Source organism: Thamnophis elegans, chromosome 5, assembly GCF_009769535.1.
Source record: "Thamnophis elegans isolate rThaEle1 chromosome 5, rThaEle1.pri, whole genome shotgun sequence".
Taxonomy (NCBI): domain Eukaryota; kingdom Metazoa; phylum Chordata; class Lepidosauria; order Squamata; family Colubridae; genus Thamnophis; species Thamnophis elegans.
The window spans coordinates 66174611-66202245 of NC_045545.1; the positions used below are offsets into that span (position 1 = coordinate 66174611).

General features: G+C 35.8%; 2 protein-coding genes across 3 annotated transcripts; one reads left to right on the plus strand and one right to left on the minus strand.

Annotated features, from left to right (window-relative positions):
- Positions 1-215: 215 nt before the first annotated feature.
- Positions 216-19175, minus strand: GSS (glutathione synthetase). Of its 2 annotated transcripts, none has more exons than XM_032218453.1 (13): positions 19070-19175; positions 16110-16246; positions 15252-15397; positions 13957-14032; positions 11990-12129; positions 10585-10701; positions 8950-9030; positions 7248-7325; positions 6169-6235; positions 5129-5323; positions 4790-4871; positions 3522-3711; positions 216-840 (listed from the first exon to the last, which is right to left on the minus strand). In XM_032218453.1, exons 2-13 carry the CDS (start codon positions 16236-16238, stop codon positions 717-719), a joined length of 1425 nt encoding a protein of 474 aa, XP_032074344.1. In that variant the 5' UTR covers positions 16239-16246; positions 19070-19175; the 3' UTR covers positions 216-716. The 2 variants fall into 2 exon arrangements, with proteins under 2 accessions (XP_032074344.1, XP_032074343.1); XM_032218452.1 differs by lacking the exon at positions 19070-19175 and adding an exon at positions 18855-19063.
- Positions 19176-19314: 139 nt separating this feature from the next.
- On the plus strand, positions 19315-27615 carry LOC116508742. The gene is made up of 4 exons (XM_032217393.1): positions 19315-19691; positions 22968-23063; positions 23229-25993; positions 26562-27615. The coding sequence occupies exons 1-4, from the start codon at positions 19649-19651 to the stop codon at positions 26646-26648; spliced, it is 2991 nt and encodes a 996-aa protein (XP_032073284.1). The 5' UTR covers positions 19315-19648; the 3' UTR covers positions 26649-27615.
- The last annotated feature ends 20 nt before the right edge of the window (positions 27616-27635 follow it).

Sequence of the window (27635 nt, forward strand, 5' to 3'; positions counted from 1 at the left end):
CTATCAGTTACTCAGACATGAGATAGTCAGAACTGATGAGTCTTTCACTATTATTTTTAGCTCAAATTAGTTCTAGCAAAGCTGGCTGCAATAGACGTTTTGCATGTTAAGAGCTGGTTTTGAAATGATTTCCTACTAAACACTTCTTTCACCTTTTTCTTAGGTTTGTTGCTTTATAAAACACGGATGGGTGCAGTGAATCACTGAAACTGAAATGATTTTATGCTTTTTATTATGTCCCTTTACCGAATGTTAGTGATTGTGCATCTTTCAAAGGAGCTCATCAAAAGCACCATAAAAACCAACATGAATACATGATTCTTATTTGTTCTCAGGTCATTTTCAGGCAGAAACAGAGTGAAACAGGAAGTTTCCCCCCAAAAAATGTAATTCTGAAAGTATTTCATTCCTTAATGCTACTTTGAGAAAAATAGAATTACATCTTGAATATGTAGAAAGTTATCAATAATATTTTTTGCTATCAGAAATCCACATGTTCTTTCAGGAAATGCTTATCAGCCAGTTGACCATGATTGTTAAAAGCATATTAAGTCCATGAGGTGTCATCTTTGACAGGATATTGTAGAAAATTTCAATGTAGGTAATTTAGAATCCTCTATTTTCTGAGCAGGACTGCAAATTATTAAAAAGAATTGTTATAAGTTTGATTACAAAATCTGCTATTTGGCAATCATGCCTTTAAAAATGTGTCCTTTTTATATCACATAGGGAGTATCCAAGACAGCAACACCAGCTGCTACTCCACCATCTGCATGTTCCATAGCCTTTGTTCTCAAGAGATGGCCCACATGCTTGTTCATCACAAATTTTTGACCCTGTCTGCAAGGGGAAAAAAAGTATATGTAACATTGTTCAACCTTTTATCTGTAATCTTGTTAGAGTTCCATTAAGCAAAGCTGCTTGATTCTAAGCAGATCATTTGTGTATGTATACTTGCTCAACAATTCTGCAATGGCAAGCCAAAACACTTTAGTGTTCTTATAATATCAATGAAGGTATTTCAGTTGTAAGCAGTGGAAGAATTTATTTATTTAAAGTATATGGCTGCCCATATTATGGCACACAACTGTGGACAGCTGACAAATGGTTAAAAACAAAATCATTTTTTTTTAAATAAAAAAAGCAGTTATCCACATCACCTTTTAAGTCATTGATCTATGCAGCCTTTTGGCTCCAACGTTATTATCCCAACACCTGGGGGGAAAGCCAGTTCTGGAGTTTTAGAGCATGAGACTGTTGTTGTAGTCCATCAGAAATCTAAGAATCAGTATAGCTTAACAGTAATACTCAAGCACAGAGTATCCAGAACATGCTTGTTTTCTTTCTATTGTATTTCTATTGGAAGTAGCAGGAAGAATGTCAGGAGGTGGCAGATAGCAGTACTTTCTTCTAAAATTGATTTATTTTACATTCCCTTATTAAGTGGTTTCATTAAACATAGCAAGGTGGCATATTAAATCGACTAGTTGTGCTGAGGATTGGGAAGATATTCCTATAAGTACATGATACATTTAATGCAACATCTGGTGACTTCTAGCACCTAGTTCATCTTTATAGTCGGGAGGTTGATTTGGATCACTCGTTTATTTAGCTTGCTGTTGTCTATTGTGAACAATTCTAGAGACTCTAGTATAATAGTATCTAGTAAAGTATAATACTTTAAGCCACAGCTTCAGATGCCAAGAACTAAAATGTGACTATTTGCATACAAAGTGTGCTCTACCACCAAATATTTTATTAAAGTGCTAAATTAAATTTCACTTCAATATATACGTATATAGTTCTGTACTTGGCACATGATTCAGAGTGTCATACATTATCAATAAACAATCCACTATCTATGTAAGAACAATATAATGAACAAATAATTTACAAAAAGAACAAAAACAGAGGATGTAAAGCAGTGGTAGTCAACCTGGTCCCTACTGCTCACTAGTGGGCGTTCCAGCTTTCATGGTGGGCGGTAGGGATTTGCTGTAACTCTGCTTTATAAATTTTATAAAGTAAAGTTACTTCCCTACTTTATAAATTACTGTGGAACCGGTGGGTGGTTAGAAAATTTTACTACTAAGAGATACAAAAGTGGGCAGTAGGTATAAAAAGGTTGACTACTCCTGATGTAAAGTATTAGGAAAAATTCAACTAATAGAATCATGCTACTCCTTGACCATGACTGGCAAAAGGACAGATGTTTAATACCTTTCAAAGATAAGCAGTCTGGGCTAATGAACCTCAGGGGGCGGCTGTTCCATCCTCCCCAGAAGATATGGTCTAAATAGGAACTAAATACACCAACCCTGTAGGATCTTATAGCTGAGCAGAAATTATTCAAAATAACCTGGCCCATTGCCGTGAAGGGTTTTATAGGTAAGAATCAGTACCTTCAATTGCAACTGGAAGCTCATAGCAGTGATAATGATAATCAAGGGTAGCCCCATGTAATGCACATGGTAGTAATCTCTCTGAGATGCCCAATGCATGAGTGGTCATAAGCAGGGCCTATAAGTTAGAAGGACCCATATATTGTGCACTACTAGTTCTACTTGAAGAGAGGTGATCCTGTCCAGGAAATCTCTGGATCCAGGGAGTACTACAGTCGCTAGCTCTTATGAGGGTAGAGTCTGCCCCCCCCCCCCATCCAAGTCCTTATAGCTTTCACACAATAGTATCACAAGATACACAGTGGAGCCTACTGTCAACTTCTTACAACTGTCATCAACATCTGTGCTGATGTATGACCTTACCCAGCAGTCCGGAAACAGAAGTGGGAAGACAACTGAGCCTTGAGATATTCCACAAAACAAGGGTCTTCGGCTACAACTTTCTCTCCCTTCATTAATGCTAACTGAACTCAAGAGGAAGGAGGAATACTACCTCAATACCATGCCTCCCATTCCCAAATCCCTGAGGTGGTTCAGAAGGATATTTTATCAAACCACCAGATTAATAGATTGGATGCACCAATTTCATTCTGCTTTTCTCACAAATCATCATCAAATGTGATCAATGTTGTCTTCATATCATGTTCAGATAGGAAAACCAACTGAAAGGGATCCACATAATTATGTCTCAGCTAGAGCCCTTTGAAACTGTAGCCTGACCATGTTCTCAACAAGGAGACGGCCAGAGTTGAATCCAGCAATGAGACTTATGAGAAGGTGACAGGCCTGACTTATTCTGAAGTGCAGGTAGGTCCAGCCCCTCTCAAGGAAGAATTCTCCATTGCTTAGACCCAATCTCATGCTACCTCCTGGAAGGTCTTACATGAAACAGGAGGGGCATGGATCTAACATACAGGTGCATGCACTCAACAACACCCAGGAACTGTCCATTTCTTCAGGGCCAACAGGAACAAATACTTCCCAGATAATCACTATTCCTTATGAAATCAATGTGCAGATTTTATCCAAAGTATTAGCAAAAAACTATATATTTTTTACAAATAGATAAGTAGGAATGTAAAATTTTAATATCTCTAGGAATTACAGCCAGTTTCTCACCTGATATAAACTCCAAAGATTCCCAATTCAGACACACATTCTGATACTTTCAGTGGACAATGAGCCCTCAATAAATAATTTAGTGTTGGGAGAACCTTTATCTTATCCATGAGAATATAAGAAGTCCTCTCAGAACTGTCCTTAATTTTCTCCAGAACTTGCTTGAGCTCATCTCCATAGAGATTATTCCCTGGCAATGCAATAGAAGTTAATATTAGACAAAACAAAGGTGCTAATTTGTATGTTAGGTTCTTGTCCTATCCAGCAATATCAAATAATGAAGGACAAATGGAAAGGATAAATAAAGAGAAACTATTAGCAACATTTTACATGGCCAGATTTGCATTTCTCCCCAAAACTGTACAGTACAACATTTGTATGTGTGATCTGATAAAGCATTTTTTTTTATTTGTGGAAGATAACTTCAAAGTGGAATGCCTTTTTATTGCTTAGTTAATGCTAGATTTTTTTGCAGTTTAATAAATGATATTAAGTATTTTAGACAAGACTGCAGATAAGCAGTGATTATGGAATAACTAAATTCTTCCAGCAGAATTATCTTTTACTTAAACTATCAGCAAGCAACATTCTCATTCTTTGGAAGTTTTTAGAATCACCAGTCGGAGATAATTGTGACTGTTAAGTATTATAAAATATTAAAAATTGATAAATTACTCAAGATTTTCTACTTAATATTAGCCCTATTCAGGAGTTTAATTAACTGAAATTGTACAAATAAACTATAACTTTAAAACAAACTATACAAATAAACTGTATTAACAGATAACAGACAATGAAAGCTAACATCCATACCCCTGCTATTGGTTTGCTGAAAAAGATGTGCATATAATGAACTTTTCTGCATTGTGTATGTGTAGTTGTGTATGTGAAGGCTCTCTTCAGATATTTGCATATATGCACATTGATTACAGAACACTTTCTATCGTAAACATGGCATAAATGAAGTTTATGTGACTTTTAAGCTGAATGCCTAAATAGCTCTACTGTTCTGCTATTGTAGAATTTATGTATCTGAAAGTGATTCTGTTTCAGACTTTTGTTATTTGCAATGAAGATATTACAGATTTTTAAAATTAATTATTAGATTTTGGAGCTGAAATTCTGATTCTGAACATATTTAAACCACTACTGGTCAACTCTTAACTTAGATATCTGATGATTTAAGTGGCTGAGTGGTTTTAGAACCAAAACATGATTAAAAAATAAATTATTAGAACTTTCATTATACAAGCCCAGCAAATAATTACCTCCTCCTTCTCTTTGTGGTTTTAACACAAATCGGTCTGGGTCAGCAATAGCTGTGGCAACCATCTTATCACCTTCTTCATCCTTGAGAAAAAGAAGACTGTTGCAAAGTAGCCATAGCAAATGCTTAACTTTGGTTATTAACAACAAAATTCTAGTACATTTTAAACATACATAATAGCTCTAAGACAAAAAATAAGATTCCCAATTTACCAAAAGATTTTATTAATGGTATATACTTTATATAGTATGTATTATTGCTACTGTGCTCTCCAATTTTGTACTGCATTATAGCATTGCATATATTAAATCTCCAAGTCCGACAACATATTGCTACTTACCATTTCCAAGGAGTAGAGACCTGTGAATGTTGCTCTTAATCGAGCCACTGCTTCTGGTTCATTGGGCAAGAATCTTTCCAGGATTCCTGGTCGGCTGAGCTCCTGCTGAACTTTTTTGGTTCCAACCAGCTGTGTAGCTATATCAGGACACTTAACTGCTCTGGACTTTTCCAGCAATAACCGTGCTTCCCAGTTCTTAAAACAAACAAGGTATCTCACTGCAGATGCTTTTGTAACATATAGTATTTAAGACATTGTACAATGGTTGTTATATCATGCAGCTGAGGAAACGCATATGTTCATTCTCCCCCTTGCATCTGCATCTCCTGCAATAAACTAAGTAAGAAAAATTAGCACATCTCTACAGAATCTTTTAGTATAAAAACTGATAAAATTATGTATATATTACTACTGTTTAATAAGGTGAAAAGAAACACAGATAACCCTCTGGCTACCTGAATATTAGCAAAAGTTATACATAAAATATATATTTGCAATAGTCGCAAATATCTGTAGTTTGGGTGAAGGATAAGAGTGGAGGTTCGTTCTCCAAGCTCGTGAGAACGAACCTTCATCCTCCTAAAAATATCTCTTTATCCACTGAAATAGCCAGCCTGCATTTGACGTGTCAGTCAAAAGTACCCTGCTATTAAACTTAAAAATTCCTCCTCCCCTCTTCCAATTGAAATCACTTCAGAACTTTGTCATTGTTTTCTGAATAATTTAGAAAGTCATATGAGCATTCTAGCAATGTTTTTTGAAATGGCAATGAACTATTGAAATTAATTTAGAGAAAGACAGCAACTATCACAGGAAGAACTGAATAATTTTCAGTGAGTTAATTTCATAGCTCATGGTCCCAACTCTGTTTAGAATAATTTCATTTTAATGTATACAAAACTTCTGCATTACTTCTATTTAATTATTATATGATTGGTATTGTTGCAGTTCATCCTGAAATATGTGATAATTGTCTAAATGGTCCTTAAAATAAATTATATACCTTATGCCTATCTGCCAAAGATCATTACGGTACTAACCTGTTCATTATAACTTCCTGGCATATAGCCTTCCCTGTAATATACCACTGCTACTTCCTCCCCATCTCTGAAACAGAGAACAAAATATGTAAGTACTTTTCCATTTTTAAGTCCTCCATTACTCAATCCTTCTCTCTCCCACCCTCTCTCTCACACACAAAAACTGTGCAATACATTCCATTACCGCAAAGTATATTTCTATTCATTTTGAATGCTTTGATTACATCTTCAAAAACATTACATTCAATTACTGAAATATTGTAAAATCAGCGTTTTCAAACAGATCATTCTTTTATAGTTCTACTGATAAATATAACTGATTTCCAACCTTTCAGGGAATTAGGATACAACTAGATGTATTAAGTAACTGAAACTGCTTTAATAGTAACCAGGATATCATTCACTTAAATCCTTGAATGAACTCTATTTCCACCAGTACTAATTTAGCCATTCATTAGCTACTTATTTAAAATTTTATTTCACATATCCAAGTAAAAATAATTTTTGATTTATATTCTGGTGAATGTGATGTGAACATTTCCAAATACCTTACATTATTTTTTAGCAAATGCAACATAAATATTTTGTAGTGCTCAAACACTACAGACAGATACATGAAAATTAAGCTCACATATGAGCTATCCATGCCCTAATAATCTAAAATTTTAGTTTAATCCTTGTTTAACAAAATATTTTGTTTAATTCTTTCTATTCTATGTTGCTGCAAGATTTCTAACTAGGAGAAAGAATTGTGAAATTACTATCTGTTCCTATGAGGGATACTATTAAACATATCTGGCTGATAGTTACTGCTCTATGCCAACCGCAAAAACTGCTTTCCATGTTGAGGAAAGATCTTGGGAAGGTGAGACACTGCAAAGAAACTGGCCTTCTCAAGCTATGGAAAATGTCAGTTAAAAACAGGCTAATATGTTGTGGCCTTGATTCAACAAAGCTTTTCTAAAATGACATTAGAGGCTGGATGTAGACAAGATAATTTTCCACCTAAGATAATTAATATATTATATTACCACTAGGGTTTAACAAAATTCAGCGGCAGACCTATAGGTGCTACTTACATATACAGTTTCTTTTCACTGTCCAAAGATGCTTTTTCAAACACATCTTTAAAACTTTTTCGGATCACCTTGATATTCCTTAGGGTGCAAGAAAGACAAGAAGAACTGGAATTTTAAACAGAAATCAAGGGCTTCCATTTTATGTGGAAAAGATAACATGTTTTCCTCACCTAAGTACCCATACCAAAAGACAAGATTGCTGATGAAGAATCAGAACAGCTTCTGTAAAGGTAAATCTGACCCCATTTATCTTTTAGAATTAATGGGACATAGTGGGAATATCAAAGAGAAGACATTTGTATTACGAGGAGGGACAGAGTGCCTCTTCATAACACAAATCTATTATCTAATCTATTGATTACTAATATGTTTCATTTGATAACATACAGATATGCCTATTATTGGGTTAAGTTTCATTTGGCCTGCATTAATGAAATAGCTTTTCTTTGGCCAGAGTTCACAATCTTTTTACTTACTTGGAAAAATTTCACATAGGATTAGGATGAGTTTGGCCAGGCAACTCTAGCAGTATAGGTTGACTCTGACATGTTGATCATAACATTAGTTGACAATATTATCTTAAGATGTAGAACACTGATATGCTTTTCTTCTAAACTTCAGATGACTATTATTTTCTGTAGTAGGCATCCAATGTAAACTGGACTAATATAAAACAATGTTTTGGTTAAATCCTGAGCCACAGCTGCTGAGGAGGAAGTTACATGGCCATGTGGCAGCACTAATGCCCCAATGGCTATGTTCAGCTACTATATTTGATTTTGGAGGTCCTGGTAGCTGAGAAATATCATACATTGTCATCTCCCTTTCTTTATTAATAAAATCTATATGCATTATCATCACAAAGCATAATTTTTTTTGTATTTTTAAAACAGGAAAAAAAATTAAAAATCTTTGCAGACAAAAAACAAATAGCTAGTAGAATTCAAGCTGGAAAATGAAACTGCTCTTTGCAATGAAGTGAGAATCTCCCAGGACAGAAAACAGTTAAAATTCTGGGACTACATATCAACTCAACATTCCAAAATCAAGGAAGATGATGAGAGCAAACCATGTTTGTATTTTTCACAAGAAACTGAACGGCCTTGTTCATAGACCATACTTTTATTATTATTACTTTGGACAGCAGAGAGCTGTTATGTATAAGATAGTGAAGTTATTAAAAGGAATGTGCCTGAGATTTTGGAAGATAAGGATATTGGTTGTTGCCCTTTTTATTTTATTTTTTAAAGTTTGTTACTTAGTGGCTTATTTCTCTCATTTCATAGCATAATTCCTGGCGCTTCAAAAAAAAAGGTTTAGAAGTTGCATGAAGCTATGAGTTTCTAAGCCTTGTTTTAATAATTTTAAATTTTGAACATTTATCTTCAAAATATGTTTTAAGGAACCAAATATAAATGGTGCAAGCTGTCACAGAATGAATTTAATAGCAGAGATATATAAAGTATTCAGATTTGAAATACACCATTTCAATTGCAAAAAGCACTTTCACCTTAAGTGTAAAACAGCTATTTCAAGTACAAAGCAGGAATGTTTGGGGAATTTTAAAAAGTGTTTCTAGATCAGAAAAAGGAATTCTGTTTCAAACTCAAAATACCTATTTCAAATTTGAAACATTCAGCTTGAGATATTTTGCCCAGCATTACTGAATAGCATGATAATCTTAACTATATGAGACTGTTACCTTATCCATAGTTCATTTTCTATACAACGTTGGTCAAAAATATTTCTCTGAGCCTCTTCAACCAGAAACATCACCACTGCTCTGAAATAAAAATATATTATGTAGTAATTGCAGTAATTAAAGTATTCTAATTTTGAAATACATTATTCAGTGTTTATTATATGTTGTGCAACACCCAGAAACAAGGATTGGCAATCTGCAAGAATACAAAGGCAAAATGTGCTTCTACAAATCCAGTGCTATGTTCCTAGAAGCAGTGCAATTTTTATGCTCTTAAAAAAAAAAGTAAATATAAGAAAACAGATGCAGTAAAGCTAAACTAGACGTAATACATTAATTTAAAAATAATGCGTCTCATCCTCCCAGTATTATCAGTCTCATATTTCTTCTACTCCTCAATCTTTTAAAATTGTTTTTGCTACCCATAAAAAACAATCTACAAAAATAATCTCCTCTCTATATATTTATGTATACATAATCTCAGTCTTTATGCAATCCTCTGGGGTGTTTGGGATGGTCTCTTATTTGTCTCTTTGCTTACAATATGGTTGTCCATCCTTTACATATAATACAATAAATATTGCATGGCCTCGCTCCACTTCCTGTTTATTTCCACTGATTTTTTTTGAAGCTCCAGGCATAGTCTTCTGTTACTGTTCTACTAATATTCTACTTGCTGCCTCTTATTGCCTTCAATCGTGGTTTCAAAGATCACTACTACTACTATTCATGGATTATTGAAATGCATCCTAAATGGGGCTACCCTTGAAGGTCATGTGGAGGCTGCAGCTGGTCCAAAATATGGCAAGGTCGGCAGTAATTAGTATGCTATGATACGCCCAAAGCAGTTGACATTTACTGATTTGCAAACTACACTGTTACTAGATGGCATCCAGGTACAATTATAAAGCTTTTCATGACATAGGGCCAGGTTATTTGAGGAGTTGCCAATTCCTCCAATGGTTTCTGCCCATCTGATGAGATTAGGCAGAATGGGTGTGCTTTATGTTCCTTCAATTAAACCTAGGAAGCATGCCTTCTCTGTCACAGGGCATCACTTATCGTATTTTTTGGAGTATGAGATGCACCTTTTTCTCTCAAAAAAGGGGCTGAAAATCTGGGTGCATGTTATACACTGAATACCGCATTTTTTGTCTCCTGAAACCCTGCCCCCTTCACCAAAATGGTTGTGCATAGCCTTTTGGAGGCTTTCAGAGTGCTCCTGGGGCCTGGGGAGGGCAGAAATAGAGTGAAAAACGGACCAGTTTTTTGCTCAATTTTGCCCCCTGAGTCCCCAGGAGCACTCTATAAACCTCCATATGGCCATGCATGCCCTTTTTTTGGACAAAAACTGGCCCTGTTTTCATGAAAAATGGGCCATTTTTTGCTCGTTTTTGCCTCTCAGAAGCATTCTACAAGCTATTCATGCCCCTTTAAAAAAAAAACAGGTCCGTTTTCGTGAAAAACGGGCTGTTTTGGGGAGGTCTGCAGAGTGCAAAAATTTTTTTTTAAAACTTGCCTCTTCAAAACCTTGGTGCGCCTTATAATCCAGTGCATCTTATACTCCAAAAAATATGGTATTCATAAAAATAACATGCACAGCTATGCAGATATTTTATAGGCTGCTTATCTTACTTATCTGAGCCATAGAGTTCCCAAGCTCTTGCAATGCCCATGGCAATTCCTTTCGATGGATTATTGGAAAGCAATTTTGAGGCTTCCTTTGATTTCCCCAAAACATTCAGCACATGCCTATGATTGGGATACATAGATACAGAATTCATAAAGATTGAGAATACACAACTGCCAGGACAAAGCAATTAGAGAGATAAAAGACATAAACACATTTTGAAACACACACTGTAAAAGTCCTTCATGAGTAATGCACATATATACAAAACATTTTCACTTGCAAAATTAAAGCAAGCATGGAAAGATTATCATTGCCATATATTTTGTAGTCAAAGCATCAATTTATTCAAGGTTTCCATTAATAAATGTCATTATAAAATACATTCTGAACTTGGCAACATGTTTTATTAAGGAGAAAACCACAACCCACCAAAATGGCAGGGCAAGCTACAGTATATAAACAGAAAACAAACTCACTCACTCACTCTGATTTTATCTAGTTGTACAATGAAATATCTCCAAGCACAAAACCAACTTCAGAGAGCACCAAGGAGTTTAAGCCTGAGCTACTTATACTCCATTGTATTGAAACTGTCTGTCTTTTATAACTGCACTTTACAAGCACAGCAACAATAATTCAAGGCAAAATTCAGATGAAGAATCTCAGTTTTTTTATTTTTAATAAAAAGAAATAAGCATAGAGAATCATTTATGATATTGATCATTAGAAGGATTCAGAATTTTCTGCTGATGCCTTTGCACTTGCAGTGGGAATATACCAAGAGAAAGGACTTCTGCCATGGTGCTTAATATATTGGATGATCAATGAGCTCACAAGCAGGTTGTTGTGTAGATGAGAAGATGGCAGCTTTGGATTCAAGTTTTTATTTATTTATTTATTCCATTTATATACCATCCATCTCTCTGTCAAGTGATTCTGGGTAGCTCACAATATCAAAAAGCAAGTACAAAAAATTAACAACCTCTTCAGTGCCCCAGGCCAAATGGCAGAGCCAGGTTTTGAGACTTTTTCAAGCCAAGAAGATAGGAGTGGATCTCATCTTGAGGGGCATGATGATTCAGAGGGTGGATATAGGTAACTTACATTCTCAGATGGATCTTGACTAAGGCATTTCAACTATGCTCTATCTGAGCCAGCCAAAAACTTAGTGATACATGATATTTTTAAGTAGCTTTAAAATAAGAATTGAAAACTTGCTGGATGAAATCCACAAGGTGAAGGGCAAATCTTCAGCATTTTACATAGCTTTAAGCCATCCCTATTACAGAATAGAAATAGCCCTGAATAAATATTAACAAGCAAGCAAAGCAAAGCAGAATTCCAGTCAACTTTGCTGTGCTAAAATCATACACAGTGAAAGAACACAAGTTTGCATGGCAACCTTACCGGTGTACTGTAGTGGTTCGAGATGTGAGGCCTCCAAAGCTTGCAGCAATGGTGTTTATCTCTACTTGTTTTAGAGCTGGAGAACCATCTGCGCCATAGTCAAACATGTAATCAGAGCGATTGATTCCTAAAACCAATGACTGTAAGATAGAAACAGAAGTAAGACAAAAAGTTGCCACTATAGCAGAAGCTATAGTGTCAAGTGTTCCAAGTATTCCAAAAGGACATTTACTCTGCATTATTATTCATCGAACATCAATTTATTTGTAAGTTTATTAAATGCATTGAGCACTTAACCATAATATAATCCACATGATAGCAGTTCTGGTACTAGGTTCATGTTTCCATTGGGACTGACTGGCAAGGGAAGTTTTAAAGGAGAGCTTTTCTAATGGTATTAGGATGAAGGTTTAGGGTTAGGTGTCCATAGGATTGGCTGATATAAATGGTTACACTGCTTTGTACAGCACATTGTAATAATCCATATGGGAGTTAACTAGTGCATGAGCAACTGTGAGGCTCTCCAAATTTTAGATCACTTTGCCACTGCTTTGATAGGAAAACCAGATTGGATATGTGACCACTATCTTGTGTCAGGGTTCACCTGGGATAATCCAAGCCTGGCATGGATGCCCGGAATTTCTGAGCCACATCAGATCCCCTCCCAGGAAATGCAGACTGAAATCACCAGGATAAGCAGCCATTTATCATTTGCTGAAGTTTTAAATTGGTCTCTGATTCAGCATGTATGCTAGTTTTATTGTAAGTATTTAGGGTAAATGGTAGTCAGAATTATATAGGATAACTTGTTTCAATAACTTAGTGGTTCAGACGATCCTCAGTTAGCAACCACTTGTTCAGTGAGCAAACTTATGACAGTGCTGAAGGAATGTTACTTATGTAATCTAGTTCTAGCCATTGCAGTACTCCTGTGGTCATTTGACTGTAATTTTGGAACCTTCCCTGCTGGCTTCTCACAAGCAAAGTCATTGAGGAAGTTGGTAGGAAATCAGAAGTTGCAATCTTATGAGGTCCTCATTTAATTGTCTGTGATTCACTTAATACTAATTGGAAACAGTCAGAACTGCAATCACTGTGTGGCATTGTCATGTAAGGTCATGCTGTATGACTGCATAACTTTGCAGCAGGAATTACTATTGTTAAGCGAGGACTACCTGTCCTCTGTTATGATAGGGATTGCCTGACAAGATAACATTTAGGGTACTTTCCCCTAGAATTAGGGTTAGGTTTCTTTTATGCTTTACACTTACATTTAATGTGAAGGTTACTTTTTGAGTGAATGTTTACCATTAGTAGAAGTATTACAGTTATGTTTAGGAACTGCTTACTAGTAAAATTTGTAGATTAAAATTCTGTATTGGCAGGGGTAGGAGAAATTAGGGTCACAGTTAGGGATTTTTGACAACTTGGTTTTATTTTCATGTGGATAAGCTTTAGGTTGATTTACTGAACTCATGTCAGAACTCCGAGGCACTTCCAGGTAGAAAGGATTAGCCGGTGACATTACCGTTGCTTGGGCAGTGCCCAGTTGAGGGCTCCTTTCATGTCCCCAGCAGGAGCTGGCGTGAAGGAAGGGAGTTTGCTAACCTCCAACCCAAAATACTAACCACGCGAGCCACCACGCTCCAGACTGATTTATGCAAAATGGAAATATTAGGTTTATGTTACATGAGGACTATCTGTCAAGGTACTTGGTAGGGCAAAAAAAAAAAAAAAAGGCCAGTAGGGCAGTAATCTAGGGTTAGATTTCCTTGAGGTCCAAGATTGTATTTAATAAGTGGCTAAAACATTCATTTATTCCTTTTATTTATGTAGCTGCTCATTTCACAATAAACTGTGGGTGGCGTTGGGATGAGTCATCATTATTAATGATATTTTTAAGTTTAATGCTATAAGGATGACGTATTAGAAATAAATCAGCAGCTTTAATAGTTTTTATGAAATACCTGAGCAATTCCTTCATCCAAAACCTGCTTGTAAATTTTAAACAGTTGAGCTGTAAAGTCATCCACTTTAAGGATACTAGGAAGAAGTAGAAAACAGAGATCATATGTAGAATGTGTAAAAAAGACACAAAGTAACATTGAAATTTTCAGTTCCCTAGAATTCTTCACAAGTTAAGGAATTATAAAAATACAAGGGACAGAGAAATCCAAATATTAGATCAAATAATTTAGAGTGATGTTTTTTCCTCCATACCTTTTTCTAATATATTTGTGGAGCAAAGGTGCTCATTACATAAAATAGCTTATCAGGAAAAGAATTTATACCATATTAGGAAAATAAGATTTATTACTAGGAAGATTTTTTTTCATCAGCTTTTCCTCAGTTTACTGCATAATGCAGCTGTTATTTATCTTAAAAATCCAGTTTTTCATATTTCTGATGCTATTTGGACCTACAGCAACTTATGTGCAAAAAATTTATGTGTAAAAAAAAATCCCCTCAAAATGTACACATGAATTTTCAGCAAAAACATAATGCCTGGGAATTCACATTATGTATTTCCAACTGTCATCTAACCACAAGAATCACAAGACCATTCAGGTGAAAAAGTATAGCGATCTTGGAATCTATAATATATATAGTGCTTAAACATAACATAAGATGAAATGCTGGTTGATATTATTTACTTCGAACTACATTCATAACGTTTCCTTAGTTTTGCAAACAATTAGACAAATATCATGGGAATAAAATAGGCAGAGAGAGTAGCCTGATGGTGAACAATGAGGAAGAATATATGAATGTTCCTTCCACATTCCACTAAATCAATTTTAATATAAGTTGTCCTCACTTAATAGCCATAATTAATTAGAACCCACAACTGAGTTGCTAAGCAACATATAGTCATTAAATGAGGCATCACGTGACTGTGCCTGACTTATGAGATCAGTTCCACTGCAGTTGTAATTCATCTGCAATCATTAAAAATAATATGTGATCATGACTTGCAACTGCTGGCTTCTCTCCACTGATTTTGCTTGTCAGAAGTTGGCTGTGAAGCTTGCAAATGTTAAACACGTGCCAGTTTAAAAGCACCTGAATCAAAATCACCTGACCACAGGGCACTGGAACAGTTGTAAGCTCAAGGACCATATGTAAAGCTACTTTTCCAGCACTCGTAAATTTGAAAAGTCACTATATCGGGAAGTTGTTAACTGAGGATTTTACTCATCCAGCAACTATGAAAATTGCAACCGAAACACTATTTTTCTTAATATGCGATGGGCAGACATACCTGGCAAGAGTGCACTCTAGAAATTCTGTATCCTGGCTAACTTTATCCACTAGGAGGTTAAAATCTTGTTGAACGGAATAGGCTTCTTCAAGCAGACTTGCTGGTACTGGAGATGGGAACAGTGTAAAAGGTGCAAAATTCACAACCTGTTAAAACAAGGAAAAGCAATGAATATGCTGCCTTTGAACACTTTGAACAAGTAATGAAATGGAGCTCTTTCAAATCTTGAAAGCATACTGGAAGTATGTAGGGGAGGAAACTTAATATCATTATAGCAGAATTATATTGACAGCATTATGTACAGTACTTTCAGAAGCTGAGCTTTAATAGAAACAAGTGTTCCCTAAATAATGTAGCTACAAAGGAAAGGCAAATGGAAGCAAATAAAAGAAACAAAGCTTTCGATGTATATTGTGTCACTGTAGCCTGCTTGCACGCATTAGATCACTACATGCGGTCAGATTCGTTAATGGTACCATACATGGAAAAAATTATCACATGTAGACAACTTACTGAGAACTTTGCTTTACATGCAGATAATTGTCAGCTATCTTCACTGACCAGTATATTATCTACCCATTAAGGTTTGAAAGTATATAAAATAATAGTGGAAAATGAGCAGTATATATAACAAATGTAAAATAGATATGTTTTCTATAGAACAAACAAGTAAAAATCAATCCAGTAATAAAGGATGTATAATTAATAAAGTTGTAGGGGGTATAGATATAGTTAAATAACTGCTGAGTAATACTACAATATTGCTATACAATAACATAAATACTTGTTTTAAGATCTGTCAAGTAGGTACATGGTATTACAAAGATTTTGCAACATGAATTCTAGTTTTGAACTTACATCAGAAGCATTGGGGTCATCTTTAGTCCTCATTAGAACACCTTCAAGTAATGCTACGTCTATTGCAATAGGAGCCACATATTGAATGAGCTGCACATTTTGCAAAATATCTTTCCAAAGTGTAGTCATTGCAAAGACTGAAAAAGATAGAATAAAATTCTAAAAATATTATTTTATACACGCACACCCCACCAAGATGATGTGCAGAAGAAAAAGAAGATTCAATATCCATTAAAAACATCATACTGCAATTAATTAAAAAATCCAGGCTGAAATCATGTAATATTAAACTATATAACACATTTAAAAAGTTCAGAAGCTCAATATTTAACAATCCAAATAGTTAGCAAAAGGCAGATGAGAACATAATCAAATTTTAAAGATTGGTTTAAAATTTGCACAATGTTTTGCTATGAATTTCTATAGGTTTGAGCCATCACCAAGAGGTTGATCTGATTCATAGATATAATTATGTAACTTAGTCCTAAAAACACACCATCTATCTAATATATACCTGGGAATACATCCCCCCAAAATAGAGTGGTACTTTATACAGGAGAATCTAAAGTCTTTTAGTGAACTTCACACTTGATTAAAGACATTAGAGTACATATCTAACTCTCAGATCCAAGATATAAGTTCACAGAGAGTTAAGAGGCTGATTTTTAAATCTGATTATTTTTACTGAAGTAAATGTAAAAACAAATGAATTACAAAATTCATGGGTAGCATAGATAGCAATTTTCCTTCCAATTACACACAGGCACATACATACACAGGAGAAACATTGTTTTACAGAAATATACTAAATGATTCCTAAATACATAGTTATGAAGCACTTCAAAATGAAATAGTATTGTAGATAAAAATCAGATTTTCATGACTACTAGACAACAGAATGAGTAGAATACACTATTGAAGTATCATTATATTCTCTCTATCCCCAGAACTTTCCTCTTTGTTAGTATAGATTTCACATAGTCATCAATTTATGCTGCCTTTTGTAACAATGTCTGTGTCTATGTAACCTGCATCTGAGCTCCAACAGTACATTTTTTCACGTATCTCTATTTGTGAGATACAGAAACATCCTATTAACAATCATGCTAGAAAAAATGCATCAACTGAATATCTTTTTTAGGGGAATTCCCCAATTTCTGATTATTTTTAGTGTAATAACAAAGTTCATCTGGCAGTTATTCCTCTGGGCAAAGCAGTAATCTATTAACAATATTTAATCTATTAACAATAATTATGAGGCATATCTCCATGAGCCAGTAAGTACAATAATGAATCCCTATAGGTATGGATCTTGACAGTTTATGTCAGAACAGCGATTAAATCTTTTAAACAAAAACCCAGACTAATGGAAGTAGTTTGTTAAAAGGGAACTTTATGCTAAGTAATGTAACCACTCGATAATATTGAGTTACTTTAGAAAGAATTTAAGTTATTTACTTGAACAAGTATAAATAACTTTATCAGGTTAGTAAAGTACCTATTGTAACTTGCAACCTTATGCCTTATTGGAAGAAATCTGGATAGCTACACTGTAATAAGTTAAAACTCATCCCTCTCCTAGAAAATGAAATATCCTAAGAAATACTGAAAAGGCAGAATATTACATTTCCCTGGATGTGAAAAGGGAGAAACATGTTTTAATGACAAAGTAGCTCCCTGCAGCTTCCTGCCTATCCCCCTTTGTTAATGGGCCATTAAGATGCCCAAGCCAGTCCCTTTACATAATAAAGAGCTCCCCCCTTCAGTTCTGGAGTGATGGAATCAAGGCATGCTAGTATTAGCCCATGCTAGTATCACTACATGGCATGTGAGAACTCAACCACACCTGGACTCAGCCTAAAGAGTTGCCCCTGCATGGCCCCATGGGAGTCTGACAACCAATCAGAATACATTTCTTACACAGGAACAGGAAGCAGAGAGGTGGGGCTGAACAGAGTATTAAAAAACCTAGCAAGCCCCTCCTCTCGCTCTCTTCTTCACCAACACCTGGAAGCATGTGATCACCTTTTCCCCCAGGACCTCAAGCCATGTAGTCCTGTCCATCATTAAACCATCTTTCTAAGCAGCCTCCATGTTTCCAGTGTCTTTTTCCACACTTAGAACTGAACCCAGAAGGACATTTCTTCCAACAACACACATTGCAATAATTCATTTTCGTTCTGTTACAAAGGAAGTGTGAAAAAAATACAAGACCAATTCCATTTATTAACATAATATCAAATATCTGCGACTGATACCATGGAAGAAAAAAATCAATTGTTTGTGAAACACACTAGTATTGTTTTAACACCAATTAAAAAAAACGAAAGCAAAAAAAAGGGGGGGGGACATCTCAATTGTCGGTAAGCAAATGCTGAATCATCTATGGCCTGTCTCTAGTTAATAAGTGTTTTTAATCACTCTTTTCCGCATCTTTTAGAATAGAGCTCCCCCATTCCCAGTCGGGAACCTGTGCACCTGAAGTGCCTTCCTTCCCATCATGATGAATTGACAGTTCCGTTATGGTAGTTTTTAAAACTCTAAAGCCAGGTTTGTCTTCCATGATTGACCTCTGCACCCGAGATACTGGCTAGCTTTGGCCCCGGTCCACTTCTGTTTCCCGAAGCCCCCTCGGCAGAGACTTAACTCTTCAGACACCCGCCCATCCCGATTCATTGTCAGAAAGGACAAGCGCTGCTCTGCGTCCTTCTGCCCTCAATAGTCCCGCACCCCTCGTTTTGTCACCTGAGAAAGGCTGTGGGTTAATGGGCACCACTGGGTCCTCCCATTTCTCCCTTCCAGTGGGTGAGGAAAGGCGCCGGCCGCTACATCCTCGGCTCAGAGCACTGATACACACTAACACACCGCGCCCGTTCCGCGGATTTAAATTTCTACGCAACCATTGAAAGACAGAAGACATATATCCCGCCGCCCAGGCGCCCCATCCGCCCACCCGGTACCTGAGACCACTCTGACCGGAATCCACAACTATGTCCGCTCAGACAGGCACTCGCAGATTGGCTACTCTTTCAGCCTATCCACGAACACCAGTGCCCTTTGCACTGATTGACAGGAGTGTAATCATATCGGAAAAGCACGCTCACACAAAAAAGGCGAATGCCGAGGAGAAAAGGCGGAGCCTCTGCACATTCGGAGGCGGGTCCCGGCGCCTTCCCCTCCTCCCTTTTACCCGATGCATGTTTCTCCAGTAGAGGGTTGTTTTGCTTACGGGCGCCATATTTGAATGTTGAATGTATATGATGGCCAGTCCGGAGCAAAGGAGGAAGGGACTGGAATCGGGGGCTGAAGTCGAGATAACGGGATGGGGAAATGGTATTGCAGGCCATTTTTACAACCGGGAAGCCGTCTGTGGGAGCTGCTGCCTTTCTTGCAAGGACGGCTGTATGTCGGGAAAGGTGACCTCACCATGTAGGGGTCCGGTCACAGAGGGGTGCAGAGCAGGTCACGCGTCGGACTCGGCAGTGCCCTTGACATCACGTCTGCTGCCCTTGGGGTGAAACAACAACAACCCTGCATGGATGAACTGCCGGAAAACCTGCGAAGGGGACGCCCTGCGAAGGGGTGAGAGGACAGGCGTCCGTCGTGGAACGAGATGGCCGCTGCGGAAAGGAGGGAGGGCGAACAGGAGTAAACTTTCCAAGGGGGCGTTCATGGGTCCTCCAAACGGTTGAGGTGAAGTTCAAACATCGCGACGGAGAGCCGCTTTTCTGGAACAGTATATATGCCCCCAGGCTCTTTCTTTTTTACTATCCAAGGAAGCATTCATTCCTACAACCCTCTTATTTATCCATATCACAAATGTACCTTATGTGTGAAAACAGCCCTTACTTAAAAGATCCTTGTTTCTCCTTCTCTCCTCCCCCCTTTCTTCTTGTCCTCTTTTTAATACTGTTTCGGACACTTTCAAAAATAAACAATTCCATAGTTTCCCACCTGTTGGGTTTCCCTGGCAGGGTCTTATCCAGGTCGGAGTAGGCATAACCCTACCTAGCTAAGAGAAGTTCAGCCTGATATTGATGCCTACTTCTTGTTTCTTCTGCGTAAAATTCGAATTATACAGTCTATGGGGCAAAAACGTTTTGTAAGCAGAAAGGCATCCTGCAAAGATTTGCTAACTTACAATTGGTATAGTAATAATGGAATTGAGAGACTCGGTATTTCTCAATTTTTATTGAACCGTGGCACAGCAGCATCTTTTTTTCTCCTGTTACATTTCTATCCTCATAACAGTGGCCTTGTCTTATGACTAGCCAATCAACACGGCAGTCTTAAATTATTTTTAATTGACCCAAATTAAAGTCTACAGACAGTAATATGTATTACAGTACCTTTGTCATCCTTTATTTGTAGAAGAGAAGACTATAATTTCAGACTATATAAGCAGGATACAGATCAATAATAGAACATATCATGTTTGTGTTTCTGTCAGTTGAATAAGTCATTAATACAGTTTAACAAGATAGGACATTATTTAATCTAATTAACAAGCAAAGTTTGTGGAATGTGTTAAGATTAGTGCAATCTTATCATTTAAAAAAAATATTTTGCTTATTATTTTCCAATAGGCATGTAAAAAAGTAGATTCCTAGAAAATTGAGAATAACCTGCAGATAGCAGTCTTTCAAATGCAGTTTGTTTTGGACTTTAATGTTCAAATTGATGTAGTAAGTGCTATCAAAAAGTAACAATTTTTGTTAGATCACTTTCGGCTGATGAAATCTTGCATATTAGTTTATTGATTTAAATTGGTCCAATAAAATATATATTTGCTTACTTATTTTAAATATTTAATTATTTAAATTAGTTAATAGTGTGATCCTATACATATCTATTCAAAAGTAAGCATTATTTCTTCTATGAACTTTAGTCCCAGGAAAGTGCGTGTATGTATGTATGTATGTATGTATGTGTGTGTGTGTGTATGTATGTATGTATGTATGTATGTATATATATATATATATATATATATATATATATATATACACACACACACACACACACACACACACACACAACATAATTTTAAGTTCACAATACCAATCTAGTTATTAAGTAAACACTCCAAAACACGCCAGGTTCCAAGAGAGAAATTATTAAGAAACAAATAGCAACCCACTCCAATATTCTGCCAAGAAAACCAAAAAGATACTCTCAGCCAGGATTAAGTTGACATGATGCTGAAATTCGACACTCCCCACCCCCAGTTTGGAAGATATCCAAAAAGCTATTGGGGGAGAAGACAGAGCAAGTATGAAAAGCACTAGTGCTTTTAATGTAGTGGGATTAAAGCTGAAAGAACATCCAGCCGCTGTTGTAGCCAGAGACAAAAGGGGACTTAAATACTGTACTGTTAATATAAATGTTTACCATCGGTATGTGGAATGTCAAATCCAGGAAATAAGACAAACTTGGTGTGATCAAAGCAGAAATGTCAAGAGGAACATTAACATTCTGGGTATCAGCAACTAAAATGGAATAGAATGGATCATGTCACATCAGAGATGCATCAGTTTTTCTGCAGACCAAGGAAATGGTGTATCCATTATTACTAACAAAAGGATGCCAGTGTGTGCTTGGATACATCCCCAAAATGGATAGATTGATCTCCGTTCAAATCCATTACAATATTACAGTTATGTGAGTCTATACTTCAACCACAGATTCAGAGTGAAACAATGTTCTATGATGACTTCTGATGCAGTGTTGACACAACACCAACAATGTCACATTTATTATGGCCTGAATGACTGCAGCTTGGGTCGCAAACATCTTGCAAAATTATGGCTTAACTAAAGAAAACAAAGTCATGAAAGCAATAAGATACAACAGCAGCATTTTATATAGTTATGCAGTGAAAATTACAGATTAAATAGATTGGATTAGATGAGATTTGATAAATAGAATACCTAAAAAGCACCAGACTGAATTTCGCGACATTAAAGTTCCCAATGTTCCCAAAATGGGAAAAGCAAAAGAGGGAAAAGGGATGCTCACTGATATCCTGAAAACAACTAAAGAAAGACAAAAAGCAAAAGACAATTGAACACTGAATTTGAGAGAACAGCAAGATGAGAAAAGGAGATGTAAATAATTGCATAAAGATATAAGGATAACAATTGAATAGAAAAAGCAAAAGTTTTACAGATTGGACTTGAAATCATAAGGAGTGACACTCGTGTTGATAGCTACTCTAAAGAGACACTGAAATAGTTGTCATTATGCAAAATAATAATTGTGGAAGACATGAAAATCTCAAAATTGGAAATATTTAAAAATAGTCTGATATTCAAAGTGGTTTCTTTTTCAGAGGATAAACTTACATATGGAGCATCAGAGAAGCAATTCAAAAACAAAGAATGCTTTAGAAAATATAGGATTGTATTCTAATTTATTGCTTCTTAGAGAGATCAGCTTATATAGATAATATATCAAAATCCTTCTATATGGTATAAAGATAAATAAACATAAACCACTTAGTACCATATATGTTATAAACCTTATATGTTATAAACTTACATATGGTATTAACAAATAGGATATTTCTATCTCTTAAAATATTATTATTAATTGCTGATTCTGTTTACATATTAGGAACATTATAATTAAATTTATATATTGTGATATGTACGGTAAGTAAATTAATTATATGAGTTCATTACATCCTATCTATTGATTTATGTGAATACATGAATAAAAATATAAATGGGACAACAGATACTAAAATTAATTCTTTGCAATATTGAGATATGATTTTTAGTATGGAAATACTGTCAAATACATTTTAAATTTCATTTTGATTTATCATAAAATGTATATCATACTATATTTCTGTTTCAGATGCTATGTCCAGCAAAAACTTGGCAGATTGTGACACAGAAAGTGAATGTGATTTTTATTCTGATTGTTTGGAACAAAGTGTTACATATAACAAAGGTAAAGATGCCAGACAACAAGGAAACTCTTTGGTATTTTCACTGCTTTTTCTAAGTTACTACATCTATTGTTTTTAGCCAGGCTGTTTACATTTTTGTTCTAATCTTGACAAATGTTAACAATTGGAAAGCAAACGTTTCTGTATTTTTCCTTTATTTTTCCTAGATTTGACTGACTCTAGCACTGAAAATTACTTCTGTTTTGATTCATGCAGCTTGTTTGAAAAAGAAAAAGGGGAAAAGAAATTCCATGGCATAGTGCTTATATTGGAAAATAGCCAGGTGGATAGTACAAGTTTCTGCAAAGACAATCCTTTGCTGCAAGGAGAAAAAGTAGAGTGCACTAGTAAATTGCAAGAAGAATTATCACTGGAATCTATATTGTTTTTCAAGTGTAAGAACTATAATACAAATGGCCAGTCACTGAAATCTTTTTCAAGCAAAATAGTTCCATTCATATACAGTAGCTCTTATGGAGACCATTTGTGTTTAAATAAAGCAATCCCTCAACTGATCTTTACTGAAAATTCCACTGAAGAACAAATAATTTATACAGTGAAAGAAGCATGTGCTTTTGATAAATTCCATCAGAAGCAGTCATCAGATGGTAACCCTCTACCTTCAAAGCAACACAAAGCAGTACAAGTTCCTTCTTCAGAAATAAAAATAGAGGACAATATTTGCTATAAAAGTTTCAAGCAATCACCATTATCTACTGCGAAAAATAAAGACCTGAATAAATCTAAAAACTTCCAGAGTTTTGAAAATCATTTAGTAAGTAGCCATTCAGAATACTCCTCTGAATATTCTTATCAAATTAACCAAATTACTGAACAGATCTGCTCACATTCCAGCTCAGAAGAGCCTATTTCTTTGACACTGGAAGCAACCCATGTATATCCAGATGGTTCATTAGCAAGCAATTCTGAACTTTCAGATGTGAGTGAGGATAAAGATTTCCAGAGGCATGCTTTAGCCTTTCAGTGTAAAGACGCTGAACATAACCAACTGTTTAAGAATTTGCATCTTATAATAGTGCCACGAAAACAAGCCACACATTTTAAAAAGCAGGGAGAACTTTCTCAAATTCTAATCTATGAAGCCAATTACCTTCTAGGAACTCACTCAGATCTATCAGAATCTAGTTCTTCCAATGAATATTCCGATCAAGCCTTACCTCCATCAAATCTTTGGACCTCATATGCATGTTTCCCACCCTTCAAATATTCACAGGCGAATCAATTACCTCCCTTTTTTCTTCGGTCATTACCCCAAAATCCAGTTAAATCTGCTTTTCAACAAAGAAAACCAAAAGTGTCCAAACCTGTAAAATCTGCTGTGTTTACCAAACAGAAAACATTGCAACGAGACCAAAAATATAAAAGCAATCCACATAACTTCTCCAAATTTCATTCATTTAAAACATTAGACTTTGAACCTATTGACAAAAATAAAAGAGTAAAAGAACAATATTTGTCTTTAAATCAGACATCTAAATGCCATTGCAGCCCATTGCTTGACTTAACTGTTGATCTGCATTCTGAAGACAAAAATTCTGAAAAGTTTCTAACTCTTCACAGAAGTTCTCACAAACAAACTCGAGTTGGCAAAGTCACTCATAGATTTTCCTCCTGTTATTTACGAAGTCCTAAAAACAGTCTTGAAAGACTTCACTATATTTCTCCAATTAGAAAAAAAAATCATTTGAAGATGCAAAACATACTGAATTATTTTTTAGGCTGGACAGGCAGACAAAACAGAGTTGAAAAATATGAAGAGGATATTTCTCCCACTTCAAATATACGGGCAAATGGGACTTTTATTTCACATATGCCAATTGACAGAAGGAACTCAACTGTTCCACTTCATCCACATTCAAATGATTATTCTGTTCCATTTCCTACAACATTGCCTTTTGTAGATGAGATGAGACATTCACAAATTCCTTCTTTGCAAAGGGAGAGGAGTCCTAGAGCATTGCATATTTTTCCAAATGAATGTAAGCATTCATCTGCTCCCTGTGTGGAAATGGAGAGGAATCCTTGGAGTCCTGTGGAATCTTATGGTAAATGCAACACCTACTGTTCCCCATGTTGTGCAAATTATAAAACACAACAGCTACCAAATAAATTAAATATGTGTAATAATAGAAGTATGGAAAAACTGAATTTTGGAACTAGTCATATAGCAGATGGAGGCTTGGTCCTGAAGAAGTTTTCAGTGTGCTCCTGTGGAACTATGCCGCAAAGTGGTTTGTTTCCTAACAACGATATTTCAGAGTCAGGTAGAAGGAAAACTAGACCAACCCCAGATAGTAATTGGAAAGCCAATAAGACTGCCTCAAACAGATGGAATTCAACTGCAGGAAACTTCAACACAGAGAAAGTGTGCTGTGGTTGTCACTGTGTCTCTCCAACATGTTCTTCGCACAAGCTATGCAAGCACGAAGTTCCAAGAAACCAGGTTACTGAAGTAGCATCTTTATTTGAAAATGGATTTTCCATAAGAAATTTGAAAGAGGGTGTAGAAAAAAGTGAAACTATGAAAATAGGTGAAAGAAAAGTCAAATTTCATCTAGGTTCAGATGCTTTACAAGAGACTGACCTTTTAACCACACACATTTCATCACCAACTAATGAATGTCATCAAGTACCAAAAAATTTTGTTTATCAACCAGAATGTTCATGCTGCCAGACTGCTGTTAAAGAACATCTCAGCACATCAAAAGTGTCAAATTGTCTTGGTTCAGAAAACCATGTGTCAAAGAACTACCTCAACAGAGAGAGTATATTTCTAGTGGATCCTAATCGGCAAATTAAAAGCCAGTGTAGATGTTCCCATGAAATCTCTCTCTTCAAGCCCAAACAAACTGATATATATTCAGGAAACAGACCTGAGATTTCAAAGAGGAAGGATCCCAAACTTACCCAGGTTTGTAATTAGTCAAGTAAACACACATGTATGCACACACACATGTTTAATTTGACTTAATTTGGAATAATGCTGCAGTACAGTGTTTACTTAGGAATTAGCCCATTTTTTTTAGTTAATACATAAACACATGTGCTCATATTTGCGAACCGGTAGTGAAGGTAAGTTGATTTCACCCCTGGACCAGATGTAAATGGTAAAATATTATTTGTTATCTTAAGGCTTTTCATACAAAAGATATACTATATTTTATAGCTAGAAAAGCTATAAAAGAAAAGGTTTTAATTAAATTAATAATGTAATATATATTTCCATTGTTTTTGTATTAAATATCTGGATAATGTAGACTATATTTGTATAATAAAGTGCATTGTAGTCTTGTGTCTAAAAGTCATACTAAAAATACAGTATTTTTAAAATATGAAACGTATTTTTAGAGATTACTGAATAAACTAAGCTCTAGTTTTTGATACATTTTGCAAAATCATAAAGTAACTGCAGTTCAAAATGAAGCAAGTTATCTGTATTTTAAGGTCTTTCATTATTGACATGTTTTTATTTCTCTTAGGAGTCTTCAAAGTTTAATCATGGTTGGAAGAGACCTGAACAATGTAAATGCTGCCAAGAAAAAAATCAATACAGTCATATGCAGTAAGAAAAAGATGATTTAACAATAATGATGTCAGGTTCTGATGTAAACATGAGGAAAAATTTCAAAAACAGTTCTGAAGTGTGAATTTTATTTCCCTCACAAACACTGGCACAAACTGACATCTATCAACAGGAAATTCAAAGTCAGGACTAACAGTCCAGTAACTGTCCCACTGTTTTAAACTGTTCCTTAGGTCCGCCCAGCCACCCACGCGCGTGTCCTACCTCCCATTCTTCCCTAAGCCAAGTCAGACATTAAGCAGGGAGGCCAGCAGCGTTCCATTGTCAGCCACACTCAGTGCGCATGCATGCAAGCGTCCACTTTTGTTTCAGCCGCTTAGCCACCCAACAGCTGTTCGATGTTGATGTCAGCAGTGGCAACAGGTCTGGTGTGGGCTCGGTCTGATTGGTTTAGCTTCACGGTCATGTTCTCGGGTCCCATGTAAAAAGCAATCCCAGCTTCTCTGTTCCCCGCTGCAATGGCAGCCCTGGGCCACCAGGCACACCAGGGCTGACAAATGAAATATTAGTAGATCTTGATATGACCTTCAGAGAAAACCCATTGAAGTACCATCAAAAATAGTTAAGAGGTGTAAACAGATATAATTTCACCGATGAATAATATACATTCCGCTGCAAAGTATAAAGGGTCAGAATATAAAAGCTTCCTACAGAGATATGACCCATTACACTCAGTTGAACTTATTTCTAAATAAATTATGCATCTTAAAAATGTATACTAAATGTATACTAAATAGAAAATGTCTATGATAAATTTCAGAGGGGTAGATAACATTGGCCTCTTACAGCAAAAATAGTAAAAAGTATCCCGAACTAGCATATTAATAAGAGCTTACCTTTTCATAGATTAGATATCTCAAAATCAGGTATTTTGTGCTGTAAATCAAGCAGTGGCAATTCATTTTAAAGCAGATTTGGTTATCATCATTACATATACAAATAGTCCTCACTTAATGACCATTCATACAAG